The sequence below is a fragment of the Vipera berus genome, assembly GCF_964194415.1.
Source record: "Vipera berus genome assembly, chromosome: 5".
Taxonomy (NCBI): domain Eukaryota; kingdom Metazoa; phylum Chordata; class Lepidosauria; order Squamata; family Viperidae; genus Vipera; species Vipera berus.
The window spans coordinates 89,454,777-89,471,001 of NC_138207.1; the positions used below are offsets into that span (position 1 = coordinate 89,454,777).

General features: G+C 41.9%; 1 protein-coding gene across 4 annotated transcripts in view; it reads right to left on the reverse strand.

Annotated features, from left to right (window-relative positions):
• The window catches only part of LOC308669087 (solute carrier family 22 member 15-like), a 45,018-nt gene that overhangs the window by 15,326 nt on the left and 13,467 nt on the right, over positions 1–16,225 (reverse strand). For all 4 annotated transcript variants that reach the window (XM_081329565.1, XM_081329564.1, XM_081329567.1 and 1 more), the window contains 5 exons: positions 13,578–13,710; positions 11,742–11,906; positions 9,138–9,267; positions 7,318–7,539; positions 5,192–5,332 (listed from right to left, as the gene is read on the reverse strand). In XM_081329565.1, the coding sequence (XP_081185691.1) occupies positions 5,192–5,332; positions 7,318–7,539; positions 9,138–9,267; positions 11,742–11,906; positions 13,578–13,710 (791 nt within the window). The remainder of the gene's footprint in view (positions 1–5,191; positions 5,333–7,317; positions 7,540–9,137; positions 9,268–11,741; positions 11,907–13,577; positions 13,711–16,225) is intronic.

Consider the following 16,225-nt stretch of genomic DNA (forward strand, 5'->3'; position numbering starts at 1 on the left):
TAAATCTGGCTTCCCCCATTGACTGTGCTTGTTGGAAAACCCCAGAGATGCTCATTATTATAGACTTTTTAGAATAAACAATGCCTGAAGGTTCTTTGAAGTGTTTCATTAGTCGGAACCATGACATCATGCCAAAATCTACTTTCTTTTCAAACTACCTGGAGTCCTGAGCTCCAGCCACTGTCTCTAGGCTTGAGAGAAGCTGGCAAAGATTCAGGGAAAAATCTTCATCATGGGAAAAGAGAAACTGCTTGAAGACGGTGACCTGGCAGCTACTGACACCCAAGGAGGAAGCAACAGACAGCATGCTGTGGGAAGATGAGTTTTTGCAGGATTCCCAGTTGGAGGCGGAACCCAAGCAGTTAGGAGAGCTTATCTGGTCGTCATGCTGGAACCACTCCAGCAGATTCCAGACACCTCGAGACTGCCTTGCCACCCTCAAAGACTTCAAAAGCAGAATGGTGGAGAGCTACCAGATCGTCTGCCACTGAGAATTTGGGTGAATGGAAAATCCTGACTGCAGACCAGACAGCCCTCCAGCCCCAGGAGTCCCCTGTCAGGCCCTCCAGCCCCACAGAGAGAGAGCTAATAAACGCCTTGCAATAGCTTGGGGTGATGCAGAAGCCTGGAGACCAGCAACTGGTGGGAGGATGACCACAGCAAGGAGATTGGTCACCGCCCCCGAACGTACGCAACCGCTGAGGGGCCCGCAAATGAGGGAGATCCAACAGCAATCCCTACCCATCCAGCAACCATTGAGGGGCCTACAGCAGCAGGAAGCGTGGCCACAGGCCATGAATGTGCAACCCCTGGGCATACAGCAGCAGTAAGGATGGGGATGGTGTTCTTGGGGTCACAGGCAGCATTTCTCCTCCTCCAAACACAGGGAATTGAACTGATGCCAAAGAACTCAATTTTGATCTCAGCTGACCACAACCCTTTCACCCAGTTCTCTTCTGAATTATTCAGATGTTCATTGAAAAAGTTCAGATGGGCATGGACATGTGCTTTCTTGAGCAGGGGGACCTTGCAGGCAGGATATCAGTCCTAGTGTGTTATCGTTTTCTTAGTGACTATGGTCCCAGCTGCTTTGAGATCATTGACAAGATCCTCCTGTGTATTTCTGGGCTGATTCCTCATCATTCTCATGAACATTGAAACTCACTGAAATCTTGTATGGAGCCCCAGACTGAGAGATATTGACAGTTACTGTGTTTCTTCCATTTGCAAATAATCACACCAACTGTTGTCACCTTCTCACCAAGCTGCTTGGCGATAGTCTTGTAGCCCACTCCAGCCTTGTGTAGGTCTACAATCTTGTCCCTGACATCCTTGGACAGCTCTTTGGTCTTGGTCAGGGTGGAGAGTTTGGAATCTGATTGATTGTTTCTGTGGACAGGTGTCTTTTATATAGGTAACAGGCTGAGATTAGGAGCACTCCCTTTAAGAGAGTGCTTCTAATCTGAGCTCATTACCTATATAAAAGACACCTGGGAGCCAGAAATCTTGCTGATTGATAGGGGATCAAATACTTATTTCACTCTTTAAAATGCAAAACAATGTATACCTTTATCCATAGTGTTTTTATGGATTTCTTTGTTGTTATTCTGTCTTTCACTGTTAAAATAAACCTACCATTAAAATTATAGACCTATCACCTGTATAGACCTGTCAGTGGGCAAACGTACAAAATCAGCAGGGGATCAAACATTTTTTCCCCTCACTGTAGTTGCAGGAACTAGGTATGTCTAGTCTACAAAGAGAAGGACTAGGATGATGTGATAGGAATTTTCCAATGAGGGAATAGAAGGGAAACTTATCAAATTTGCAGATGATACTAAGCTGTCAGGAATAGCCAACACCCTAGATCAGGGCTTTTCAACCAGTGGTATGAATACTATTGGTGATACTCTGGCACCTGGCAGGTGGTAAGCGACCATCCTAGACAAGTGTAGCAGGGCAGGGGAATGAGCTGAAGTGGCGGCAGCACCGCACAAGCCTGAGGGAGAGTCAGCTGGAGCTGCAGCATTTGGCAGAAGCCCCAGAATCATTTCGTGCTTCTGCAGGGCTGCAGGGGCGAGACAGAGGCCCAAAAATCGGCGCTTTGGGCACACCGGGAAGAGAATTGAAGGAGGGGGAGAGAGGAGAGGGTAAAAAAGGAGCAGGTTTTGGAGGGACAGGCAGAAAAAAAAGACAACGGGGAAAGAGAAAGGGACAGCAAAAGAGAGATGAAGAAGTGTAGCCTTGAGGAGAGAAATCAGCTGGAGGTGCAGCGAAGAAAAAAGGAGGGGGGAGAGAAGAGAGGATATAAAAGAAGGTGGGGGAGAGAAGAGAGGATATAAAGGGAGGGGGAGAGAAAAGAGGAAATAAAAGGAGGGGGGAGAGAAGAGGATATAAAACGAGGGGAGAGAGGATATAAAAGGAAGTGGGAGAGAAGAGAGGATATAAAAGAAGGAGGGGGAGAGAAGAGAGGATATAAAAGGAGGGGGGAAAGAAGAGAGGGTATAAAAGGAGGGAAAGAGAAGAGAGGATATAAAAGACAGAGGGGGAGAGAAGAGCGGATATAAAACACAGGGGGAAAGAAGAGAGGATATAAAAGAAGGAGGGGGAGAAAAGAGAAGATATAAAAGAAGGAGGGGGAGAGAAGAGAGAATATAAAAGGAGGGGAGAGAAAAGAAGATATAAAAGAAGGAGGGGGAGAGAAGAGAGGATATAAAAGAAGGAGGAGGAGTGAAGAGAGGATATAAAAGGAGGGGGGAGAGAAGAGAGAATATAAAAGGAGGGGAAAGAGAAGAGGATATAAAAGACAGAGGGGGAAAGAAGAGGATATCAAAGGAGGGGGGAGAGAAGAGAGGATATAAAAGGAGGGGGGAGACGAGGATATAAAAGGAGGGGGAGAGAAGAGAGGATATAAAATAAGGTGGGGAGAGAAGAGAGGATATAAAAGGAGGAGGGTGAGAAATTTTTAAATGATTTTTGCCCCATTTTACGTTTCTTGCCACATTTGTTAAGAGAATCATTGCAGTTGTTAAATTAGTAACATGGCTGTTAAGTGAATCTAGCTTCCCCATTGTCTTTGCTTGTCAGAAGGTTGCAAAAGGGGATCCCAGGACCCTGGGACAATACAACCACCATAAATATTAAGCAGTTGCCAAGCATCTGAATGTAAATCACATGACCCTGTGGATGATGCAACAATCATAAGTGTGAAAAAAAGTTATAAGTCACTTTTTTCAGTGCTGTTGTAACTTCGAACAGTCACTAAGTGAACTGTTGTAAGTCAGTCTGTACATTATCACTTTTTTCCTTTTTTTTGGTCATCAAGTTTTTGACAACTTGCTAGGTGACTGGTGGTACTCGAATATTGCCATATCCTAAAAGTGGTAGAATAGAATAGAATAGAATGGAATGGAATGGAATGGAATGGAATGGAATGGAATGGAATGGAATGGAATGGAATGGAATGGAATAGAATAGAATAGAATAGAATAGAATAGAATAGAATAGAATAGAATAGAATAGAATAGAATAGAATAGAATAGAATAGAATAGAATAGAATAGAATAGAATAGGAATTATTGTCATTGTGTAACTCACAATGAAATTAAATGCTGTCGACAGTGCACACTACACAAAAGTAAAAACCACAAATAAGAACATACATTAAAGGTTGAAAAGCCCTGCCCTAGATGATAGCCTCAAGATCCAGATGGATCTTGAACATTGGGCCCTATCTAACAAAATGAAATTTAATGTAGAGAAAAGTAAAGTCTTACACCTAGGCAAGAAAAATCAAAAGTACACATATAGATTGGGTGAAACCAGGCTTAATAACAGTATGTGAGAGGGATCTTGGAATCTTAGTGGACAATCAATTAAATATGAGCCAACGTTATAGGGCAGCAGCCAAAAAAGCCAATGCAATCCTAAGTTGCATTAACAGAGGTATTCAATCAAGATCACATGAGGGACTAATACCACTCTGTAAAGCCTTAGTAAGACCACACCTAGAATACTGCATCAGGTTTTGGTCTCCACATTATAAAAACATGTTGAGACTCTAGAAAAAGTGCAGAGAAGAGCAACAAAGATGATTAGGGGACTGGAGGCTAAAACATATGAAGAACAGTTACAGGAACTGGGCATGGCTAGTCTAGTGAGGAGAAGGACCAGGGGAGACATGATAGCAGTGTTCCAATATTTGATGGGCTATAACAGAGAGGAGGGGATCAACCTATTTTCCAAAGCACCTGAAGGCCAGACAAGGAATAGCGGATGGAAACTGTTCAAGGAGAGAGTCAATCTAGAAATAAGGAGAAATTTTCTGACAGTGAGAACAATCAAGCAATGGAACAGTTTGCCTTCAGAGATGGGGGGAGCTTCATCACTGGAAGCTTTCAAGAAAAGACTTGGGCTGCCATCTGTCAGAAATGGGGTAGGGTCTCCTGCTTGGGCAGGGGGTTAGACTAGATGACCTACAAGGTCCCTTCCAACTCTGTTATTCTAATTCAATACTTGAGGGGCTGTCACAAAGAAGGGATAATCCTATTCTCTAAAGCAACTGAGGGTAGGACAAGAAGTAACAGATGGAAGATTATTAAACAGAGAAATTTCCTGACAGTGAGAACAATTAATCAGTGGAATGGCTTGCCTCCAGAAATTGTGGGTGTTCCTTCACTGGAGGTTTTCAAGATGTTGGACAACCATTTGTCCAGAATTATATGGGGTCTCCTGCACAAGCAGGGGATTGCACTAGAAGACCTCCAAGGTCCTTTCCAACCCTGTTCTTCTATGTTCTATTGTAAAATAAAAAGTGTGATGTATAAAGTCATAAACAAATCTTCTTTCATAACAGCATTTCTGAGCAGATTTGATATTTTATCTATGCTCAACATGTATGAAAATTAACATATAGAAATAAATTCAAGAGTTATGTTACTCTATACCAAGGATTCTCAACGAGGGTTGCTCGCACCCCCTGGGGGTGTGAAACGATATTCCAGGGGGTGCGAAAACTTGGGTTTCCAAAATTATAGTGTATATGTATAATTTGTTGCCGTTATTTTGAACCTTTTAAGGGGTACAACAATATATCTGAAACGTTCTAGGGACGCGGGGTATAGAAAAGGTTGGGAGCCACTGCTCTATACTGTACTATCTAAATATAGAAATACAAAGTTATTGAACTTACCAAGATTTTTCAATGAAAAACATGCAGAGTGGAAATGCTGGAACTTCTACAAGGCCAGAAAGAGCCACATTTAAATAAAGATTTCCTCCTAATTCACCAGCATTCAGTGTTAAACCGTAATACACAAAGCTGCACACATACCTAAATGTATTAAAGATTGGTTATTTTAATCGTGTACACAGAATAATATGTAAGTTTTAATTACTTGCATACTAAATGAAGAAAAATATACACTAGAAAAATACCAGTTTATAAAGCAGTGAAGTTATAAATCATGTACTAAGTGTGGCATTTTTTTTATTCCATTCAATTGTGTCCAATTCTTGGAGACTGCCGGGTTGCCACTGCCTCTTTTTATGAGGCAGAAAGTGACTAGTCCAAGATCACCTAGTTGGTTTTCAGCCCAAGGCAGGACTAGAACTCAGTCTCCCCAGCTTCTGATCTGATGTCTTAACCATTACACCAAACCGGCTCTTGAATAAGAGTTCATGTGCCTTCACAAAATTGGAAAATATTTTTTCCAATAGAATTTGAACTAGAAAACCAGTGGATAAAGACCAACAAATGTACCTACATTCACATACGCTATCATAGTCTATTCTGGTTTTAGTTCAAGGCAAAGGATCCTATAACATGAATGATTCAGATCACTGGGTATTTGATCCAAACCTGACTGTTTAAAAACAAGTGGAAAACCATTCCAACTTTTTTATATTTCTCATGTCAAAAAACAAAACACAAAGGAAAAAAGAAAGGAAAAAAACTATATTACTTGAGGGGTTCATCCCTCTTAAACTAAAATTCATTTATATCCAAAAACTTTCTATTTCTTTAACCATATTCAAACAGATGGTCGAACAAGATTTTTTTTTCTGACCGATTTCTTTAGGGGGTTTTAAAATTATGCCTATGTTTCTGACTCATGAGTTTAAACTTGTTTTGTCAGGTGATCCTTGAATTTTAATAAGAAGTCAGACTAAGTCCTGAAAACCTGTCCCTTCCTTTTATAGTCTGCAGCATTATCAGCATATGGTCCTCTTTCAACCATTTTATTCTGAGAAGAGAGCATTAGGGAGGGAAAATGGCATTTCATCCTGCTTCACTATCAAGAGAAAACACCAGCAAAAAAGCAATCCTGGACTCCAGCTATTGGGAGAATTTTGTTGAGAACTTTGGAAAGATGACATTTGAGGACAATGGAGATAAAGTTCAAGATACATTGTGACAAAAGGAAAACACATAAATAAGATTGTCCAAAAATATGAAATCTTGCACAGTAAAATTCTCTGTTATACTCCTTTTGGGGAAGTATTTGCAGGCAGAATGGTACTGGCTGTATTGTTACTTTAGATTTATCAGGCACACAATGCCACATCGTTCTTTAGGCACTATCTTGCTAGAGAAAGATCTGGGATACATATGCCTGATGAGTACAAAGTAATGATGCTGGTCACATACTGGTCAGTGTTAAGCAATATGTCATGCAGGATAATAGAGATCTGGAAGTCATATAAATCAGGGGTCCTCAACCTTTGCAACTTTAAGACATGTGGATTTCAACTCCCAGAATTCCTCAGCCAGCAATGCCAAGGTTGAGGACCATTGATATAAATCTTTGTTAATGAAAGCATTATATATGGAACACCATATCCATGTGGCTTCAGTGTACAAAAAGCAAGGTGGACTATATATACCATTCTAAACTCTTTGTCAAACAGTACCATTCAATGGTTTTATCTAGTTAAAATACTTTTGTTTTTAAAAAGGAGCTCTTGATTTTTAGCTCTTATTCATACAAGCATATAACCTTAGGATTGTATAAACAGCACAAATTCAAATGAAAGCCGATACAAAAATTACTTACTCTTCTTGCTCATGGCAGTTATCTCTTTAAGATTTGTATCATGTCAATGAAATTACTGAAATTTGGAAAATGGAACAAAAATATCCAAATTCTCTACCTATTTTCTGAAGTGATTCCCAAAAGCTAGAAAACAATGGTTACCACTTTCCCCTTAATATTATTCTGATTACCTTGAAATTTATTTATCTATGTAATCCATCACCCAAAGCTGTTGTTTTTACATGGGATAATTTAAGTAAAGACATTTTTTTTTATTAATTACCAGATATACATCAAAATGACAGTGCGCCATCGAAGGATAGGATGCATAACCAGGTTGAGGACCCCAGGGCTAGGACTGTCCTTCTTCATCGCTCCTTTGCATGGCTTCAGTTTTACCACCAGCCTGTCTTTCCCATTATGAAAAGCCATGTATTGCAGTACCTGCTCTGCTTCTGCTGTTCTGCCTTGAGAATATAACCACCTTGGTGATTCAGGAAGCATGCTGAAAAAAAGCAAATCATGAAGCAGAAATATATATATATATACAATACTTACAATGGTTCTTTTTGAATCTACATACTGTACTAACAAAAAAGATTATTCAGCAAATGTTTTGCAAGGTTTGATGAAAAGTATGCAACACAGAAATTTGGAAAATTATGAAATGTATTTGCTTTTTTTACATTTATGAAAACATTCTATAAATTATAGAATAATAGCTTGAATATTATTCAAAATTAACTGACAGAGACCTCACTTAATATGACAAGTTTACTACAACTCACATATCCTATTTTTTTGCTACATTGATTCTGATTTTAATGTAACTGCAGAGATGCAAATATTCACTAACTATTATGTTGGGGGGAAAAGACAGAAACTTTTCTTAAATCCTGGGGAGGGAGAGATTATTAATAAGAGGCTCAGGTAGGCCCCTGACAGTCTCACTGGGATATAAGCGGGAGGGGAGGAAAAGTAAAATCTGATTTGCAAGATTCAGTTATTGTAGCCTCCTAATACAGTTCTAATGTTTGGAGGAGAGCCAGTTTGGAGTAGTGGTGCAGGTGCTAGCCCGGAAACGGAAGATTACGAGTTCTAATCCCACTTTAGGCATAAAAGCCAGTGGGTAACTTTGGGCCAGTCCGTCTTTCTCAGCCCAACCCACTTCACAGGACTGTTGCTGTAGGGAAAATAGAGCAAGGAGTATTATGTTTGCTTACCTTGAGTTACTTATAAAGTAATTAAGGAGGAATAAAAATCAAATTAATAAAAAAATGTTCCTATAGAGTTGATTTTTAGGTCTAGTGTACATTGTGGTACTGACAATACAGTGGTATTCAAAATGATAACAATGCATATGTGAACAGGGAAAATCTTATTCATTTTAATCTAATTTTGCACAGGGATTTTTTTTTAATGTTATTTTTCTATCACTGTTCCTAGTCATTACTTTGTTACAAATCATTTTATGACTGGCATTTGCAAAAGGTTGTATGTTGCTTTTCATACAGCATGGCCAGTCACAGTTTTCTCACCACAGATTACAGCTATAGTGGACTGATTTGCAATTAAAAATAACCTATGTGTAGATTTATCCAAAACAAACTACTCATATTATGCCTTAATAGATCATTCTCAATCAGACCATACCCTGGGCCTCCTTAGGCAACACATTTTGCACCCAGATGTTCAAGAATCTCCCCTACCTTCCCAAGGGATTTTTCATGGGATATCAGTGACTTCAAGGGAAATTCAAACTTTTATCTCCTGGACAGTTGATCTTAAGCTATAAGTCTTTATGATAAAGAGATAAGATGCAGGTCAGTCTTATTCATTCTTGCTCTCTCTGGACTGTTTTCGTCACAATGATATGGCATGCATCAGTGCTCATTATGCTAACCATATTTAGCTTATACTCAAAAATATGCAACTGATTTTCAATATCTATTTTAGAAACACATTGCCAAGCAAACTAAAATAATCTGCTTAATAATTCCTCTGATTTCATTAAGAATATAAAGACGCCAATGTTTTATCTCTTTAATATAACTTTGGATTAGTGTTTGACCCTTGTCTACTATGGATATAATTATGACTTACAAAGAAAGAAGAAAAAAGAAAAGTCCTGGAGAATTTGATACAAAGGCAAGAAGACGCCAGTCTCTTATGTAATATCCCAGTAAGGCATAAACAGCTATGCCAAATGCAAATGTCAAATTTGTCAACGAGCCTGAAAATACAAGCAAAAACAAAGTATTTTATAAAATGCTGACAAAACATCCCAGACATCTCAGCAGTACACCCATATTAACAGCATAATTTTATTATGCTAGGTGTATAATTTTCACTGAAATCATATTAATTATAAATTCACAAATAAGTAAACAAAAGCAAAGATTAAAATAATAATTAAACCAAATAATTGTAAAGAATCATTACTCATTTTCATACATAATTATATAATCATTATAATCATTATAAAGTTATTCATTGAAGTCCATATGTTGTTGTTAGTTGTGAAGTCATGTCCGACCCATTGCGACCCCATGGACAACGTTCCTCCAGGCCTTCCTGTTCTCTACCATCTTCTGGAGTCCCTTTAAGCTCACACCTACTGCTTCAGTGACTCCATCCAGCCACCTCATTCTCTGTTGTCCCCTTCTTCTCTTGCCCTCAATCTTTCCCAGCATTAGGCTCTTCTCCAGTGAGTCCTTCCTTCTCATTAGGTGGCCAAAGGATTTGAGTTTCAACTTCAGGATCTGGCCTTCTAAAGAGCAGTCAGAGTTGATCTCCTCTAGGACTGACCAGTTTGACTGCCTTGCAGTCCAAGGGACTCACAGGAGTCTTCTCCAGCACCATACTTCAAAGGCCTCAATTCTTTGGCGCTCAGTCTTTCTTATGGTCCAACTTTCACAGCCATACATTGCAACTGGAAAAACCATGGCCTTGACTATACGCACTTTTCTTGGCAGTCTCTGCTTTTTAGTATGCTGTCTAGATTTGCCATAGTTTTCCTCCCCAGGAGCAAGCGTCTTTTAATTTCTTGATTGCAGTACTCATCTGCGGTGATCTTGGAGCCCAGGAAAATAAAATCTGTCACTACCTCCATTTCTTTCCCATCTATTTGTCAGGAATTGAGAGGGCTGGATGCCATGATCTTGGTTTTCTTAATGTTGAGTTTCAAGTCAACTTTTGCATTCTCCTTCTTCACCCGCATCAAGAGTCTCTTTAGTTCCTCTTCACTTTCTGCCATTAGAGTGGTATCATCTGCATATCTTACGTTGTTGATATTTCTCCTGGCAATCTTAATTCCAACTTTTGATTCATCTAGCTCTGCCTTTCTCATGATGTGCTCTGCATATAAGTTAAATAGGCAGGGCGACAGTATACAGCCTTGCCGGATTCCTTTCCCAATTTTGAACCAATCAGTGGTTCCGTGTCCAGTTCTCACTGTTGCTTCTTGACCTGCATATAGGTTTCTCAAGAGATAATAATACCTTTGTGATTTGTCAAGTGGTGGCAAATTCAGATTAATACCTTTGTGATTTGTCAAGTGGTGGCAAATTCAGATTAATTTATTGTAGAACACTTTGATTATTTTAAGTTCATGACATGCTATACAAGTTGCTAATCCTTTCTTAGTCTGAGAAGTTAGATTCTTATTGTTTAAAAATATGACTTTGGGTAGTCATATTTAGTTATCAATCATGACAACTAACAAGCTTAACATGCTAACGAAGAGTAAGGTCACAACATTAAGGTATCCAGGATACCTTAACATAACTTCCTACCTTAGGATGAGAGATACAGACTAAAGCACAGAACAAAATAATATTTTTCAGGGTTATTAGCAATTCCAATCGTATTTGTATGGACATAAAATCTCACTGACCTCAATGGAGTGCACGCTAAACCTACAATCTAATACACATCTACTACAATAATTAAAACAATTCAATTCAGTTCAAATCAACTATAGGTAATCCTTGTTGAATGACCATTCATTCAGCGACTGTTCAGTTACAATGACACTGAATGAGAGGAACTTTCCTTGTATGATCTTCACAGTTGTGGCTTGTTGCAGCATCCCCAACGTTAATGTGAAAGTTAGCAGGAGGTCACAAACAGCAATCACATGACTGTGAGACACTGTGACTGCACAGGATTTACTTAACAATGGCATGTGGATTGCCAGAATTGCTGTTATAAGTTGTAGCGGCCTGGTGAGGTTGCATTTTACAATTCCTTTGCTTGCAATGGAGTTCTCAGTGCCAATTACCATAGTTAAGAAAGGACTATCTATATACATAGAAACGGTCTGTATGTCAGTTTATTAAATTGAAATTTAGGCTTCCAGAACCCCTATCAGACATGAGAATTATAGAGGAAGATATTTGCCACATATTGTCACTTTACACTAAGCAACACAAGCACAGCTCACAGCAGCTTAAGACACCGTCATCAATCAATGCTACTGTGAAAAGCAACAGGCAACAGTACTCTTCCCCCTCAATAATGATTCTTCACCAGGTCAGTACGGAAAGGGAAGAACAAGAGTTAGACTGTGCGCCTTCAGAAAGGATATTTTTAAGGCAATGTTATTTAGACTAAAAATACTGATATTCCAACCATAAATAACTTTTAAACAATTTTCATACGCTAGCATTTTAACAATTGTGTTTTTGTTAAGTCCTCAGATTTTACCTGTCATTGCCCAGAAAGATTTTCCTACATATTCTTGTGTCAAAACAAAAGACACTAAGGACATGCCACCATTTGTAATTCCAACAAAAAAGCGTGATACTGCAAATATTTCATAATTTGGAGCAAATGCTGTAACATATCCAAAAATGACATCCAAAAAAAGCCCTGTGCAAAAGATATATAATAAAGAAAAATTAATATAGTGCAATCCAACCATATCCAGTGACCCTACTATATAGGATGGCAACTTACAAATGAAAAAAGACAGAAAGGAAATCATCATCAGTTTTTTCATAATGGTTAAAGAAAAATAGTATAATTTGTATCTTCTAAGCAGACAAATATATATTCAAGATTTTCTAAAGATACTCTGAAAAAAGTAACCTTGCAATATGGATGAAGCAAAATATTGGAGATGCAATCCTAATGAAATATATTTCAGACATGATGATATTAATACTGAATTTTATTGTGGCAAGAAACAATAAATGTTACATTTATTAAGATGATTATATTAGGTCCTATTAAAAATACAAATACATTAGTTGTTTGTGATATACTTAATTTTGTTCAAGTGGAAATCCTATCCTATTGATGCCTAATATTAATTGAGTCTCATGATATAGGTGGTTGTATGCAGCAACGTAGGTGCTATGTACTGGTCTAAAACCAACGTCCCTACTAAATTATGCCCATATGTGGCCAAGCAGCAGCTGTGCACACCTAGTCTTTGCTTGCTTCTCCTCCAAACCCCAACAGCTTCGTGAGTTTTCTTCCAGGTATTGCAAGCTGCTGCTCTTCAAGGACTGCATTTCAGCATAAGAAAAACTAGAGGTCTTGGGAGGGACTGGGGGGCACAGGAGGTAGATCAGGGCTGCTGCATATCAAGCTCCAAGCATTAAGAGCCAAACTGGAGGGGAGGGACTGTCTGTCAGAAGGGAAGGTCTTCTCCATCTAACATTTCCTCATTCAGCAGCCTTCCCTTGTCTCCTTTGAGCATCTATGAACTGAGGAATATCCATACCCACTGAGTGCAAAAAGCTGTTGCTTTTGCAAAGATCCACTGTGGGGGGGAAAGGGGGTCCTGGCTGAGCCTGGTAGGGAATCTCAGCAACACCCCACCCAAGTCCAACAAGAAGCTTCCTGGCTCCAACCTGTCCCAGAAGCATTTGCTCCTGGCTTCTCTTTGAAAGGGGCAGCTCCTTAAAGTTGCCTGATTTACAACCAGGACATAACTAAGGACAGAGCTGGGCTAGACCAGCCTTCTGCTGACTCCAGAAAAAGTCAGCTGTTAAAGCTTGCAAGAATTTCATCTAGTTCTTGAGACATGATCAGCCTTGTTCAGCAGCTGCTACCTAGAAATTCATTACTTTTGAACAGGATCCATTTAGCTAGCAAGGCTTGCATTTATTGAGAGGCCATTTATTTCTGAGTGTCAAAAGTTTGCAGCAGTCATGTGCACCAGGACACATCTCTGCACCCTGTTGGAGATGGGTTCTGAAATAATACCACCCTGTGCAAATGGGAGCCTTTGAAATTATACTAGACTCTGATTGATGGGAGGTTAACTCTCAGCTCAACAAACCTGGCCTAGAGAAAGAATCCAGCCATCTTTCTGTCTGTGACTTGAGAAGTTTAAGATCTGGGGGGGAAAAAACCTGAACTAAAGATACCCCAAGTAAGGTTCCCTCCCTCTCTGCTGTCCCCCAACCTAGCCTAAGGTTGCCCAGGCCATCTCAACTGCTGCTCAGAGGTTATCTGCTTTCCTGGCTTAGACAAAAGGCTTGAGGATAATCAAATACATCCATAACGTACAACTGCTATTTAACATCTTACCTGCTAGATATACAGGCTTTCTGCCCAATTTATCTGACAATGGGCCAAACAGTATATTTCCAATAAGTAACCCAGCAAAATACAAGGATGCGGCCAGGTTCACTTTGTATGCTTCATGTTTGATTAAATACCACTATGGAAGACAAATAAAAAAGAAACTATTTTCATTTAAAGTAATGCCATACCAGTGATAGCCTCTAATCATAGTAAACTCCCAAAATTGCTTTTTCCATTCATTTTTCTTTCAGTGGAACTTCATAAGTGGAACTTATAGTTTTGGGTGACTTCAACCTACCATCCCTGGGGGGATCATCTGAGTTAGCTCGGGAGTTCATGGCTTCCATGACGGCCATGGACCTGATGCAGGTTATTCAGGGCCCAACTCATGGGGGGGGTCACACGCTCGATCTGGTTTTTCTATCCGGACGGTGGTTAGATAATCTCGGGGGGGGGGGTTCCCCAACTATTACACCCCTGTCATGGACCGATCATCATCTCCTGCAGTTGGTCTTCCGTTTTGCCACTCCCTGTCGTGGGGTTGCTGAGCCAATAAGATGGTTCCGTCCTAGGCGCCTGATGGACACTGAGCGGTTCCAGATGGCGCTTGGGCCCCCACCTGCCTCCTTTGCTCACAGCTCGGTCGATGCCCTAGTGGAAGCCTGGGAAAGGGCAGCCACAGAGGCACTCGACCAAGTTGTACCCATGCGGCCCTTGACCCGGCGCAGATCCCAATGGGCTCCATGGTTCTCCATGGAGCTCCGGGAGATGAAGCGTCGGAGACGGGGCCTAGAGAGCTGTTGGAGATCCAGCCGATCCGAATCCGACCGGTTACGACTAAGGTCGTTCACGAGAACTTATCTCGCGGCGATGAGGGTGGCAAGGTCTAACCACTTTGCCACCCTCATCGCGTCCGCAGATAATCACCCGGCCGCCCTGTTTAGAGTAACTCGCTCTCTCCTTAATCAGGAGGTGAGGGAGGAACCCTTGCAGGGTCAAGCCGAGGAGTTTAGTCGATTTCTGTCGGACAAAATCGCTCGGATCCGGACCGGTCTGGACTCCGACTGGGCAGAGTCTGACGATGAGGATACGGGCAGCCTTGTCGATTTAATCTGGGAAGAGTTCGACCCTGTGACTCCTGAAGAAGTAGACAAGATCATGGGGAAGCTGAGCTCCACCACGTGTTTGTTGGACCCGTGTCCCTCCTGGCTGACTTATGCGGCCCGGGATGGGACACGAGGCTGGCTCCAGGCAGTGATTACTGCCTCTTTGAGTGAGGGTAGCTTTCCCGCCGCCTTGAAGGAGGCGGTGGTGAGACCCCTCCTCAAGAAGCCTGCCTTGGACCCAGCAATATTAAACAACTTTCGTCCGGTCTCCAACCTTCGCTTTCTGGCGAAGGTTGTTGAGAGCGTGGTGGCGCAACAGCTCCCTTTGTTCTTGGATGAAGCTGATTATCCAGACCCGTACCAATCGGGTTTCAGGCCCGGGTACAGCACGGAGACAGCATTGGTCGCGCTGTTGAATGATCTCTGGCGGGCTCGGGACAGGGGCTGCTCCTCTGTCCTAGTCCTTTTAGACCTCTCAGCGGCTTTTGATACCATCGACCATGGTATCCTGCAGCGACGTCTCAGGGGGTTAGGAGTTGGAGGCACAGTTCTCCAGTGGTTCTCCTCCTACCTTCTGGGACGCTCGCAGTCGGTGTTGGCAGGGGGGCAGAGATCGACCTTGAGACCTCTCATTTGTGGAGTTCCTCAGGGATCGGTTCTCTCGCCTCTCCTGTTCAACATCTATATGAAGCCGCTGGGTGAGATCATTCGTGGTTTTGGAGTTGGGTATCATCAATATGCTGATGATACCCAGCTTTTTATTTCAACCCCAAACCACCCCAGTGATGCCCTCGACGTGATGTCCTGTTGCCTGGAGGCGGTCCGGGTCTGGATGGGGAGGAACAGGCTTCGACTCAACCCTGAGTGGCTGTTCGTGTCGGCATCCCGGGAAATTCCGATTATCCCATCTCTGGCCATGGGGGGTGAGCGATTACCCCCCGTAGATAGGGCGCGCAACTTGGGGGTCCTTCTAGATTCACAGCTCTCTTTAGAAGAGCATATTGGAGCTGTGACTAGGGGGGCCTTTGCCCAGGTTCGCCTGGTGCGCCAGTTGCGACCCTATCTAGACCGGGATGCCTTGCGTATAGTCACTCATGCGCTCGTGACTTCTCGTCTAGACTACTGTAATGCTCTCTACATGGGGCTGCCCTTGAAGTCCACTCGGAGGCTCCAACTGGTGCAGAATGCGGCCGCGCGAGTTGTGCTGGGGGTTTCCCGATACTCCCATGTTACACCTTTGCTCCGCGAGCTGCATTGGCTGCCGGTTGCCCTCCGGGTGAGATTCAAGGTGTTAGTAATGACTTACAAAGCCCTACATGGCATGGGTCCGGATTACCTACGGCAACACCTGCAGCCGGCGTCAACTTCCCTCCGTCCAGTGCGCTCCCACAGAGAGGGCCTCCTCAGGGTGCCTCCGATCGAATGTCAATTGGTGGCCCCCAGGGGGAGAGCGTTCTCTGTGGGCGCACCAGACCTATGGAACCGCTTGCCGGTTGAGCTCCGGACGGCCCCCGACCTTCGCTCCTTCCGGCGCGATCTAAAAAC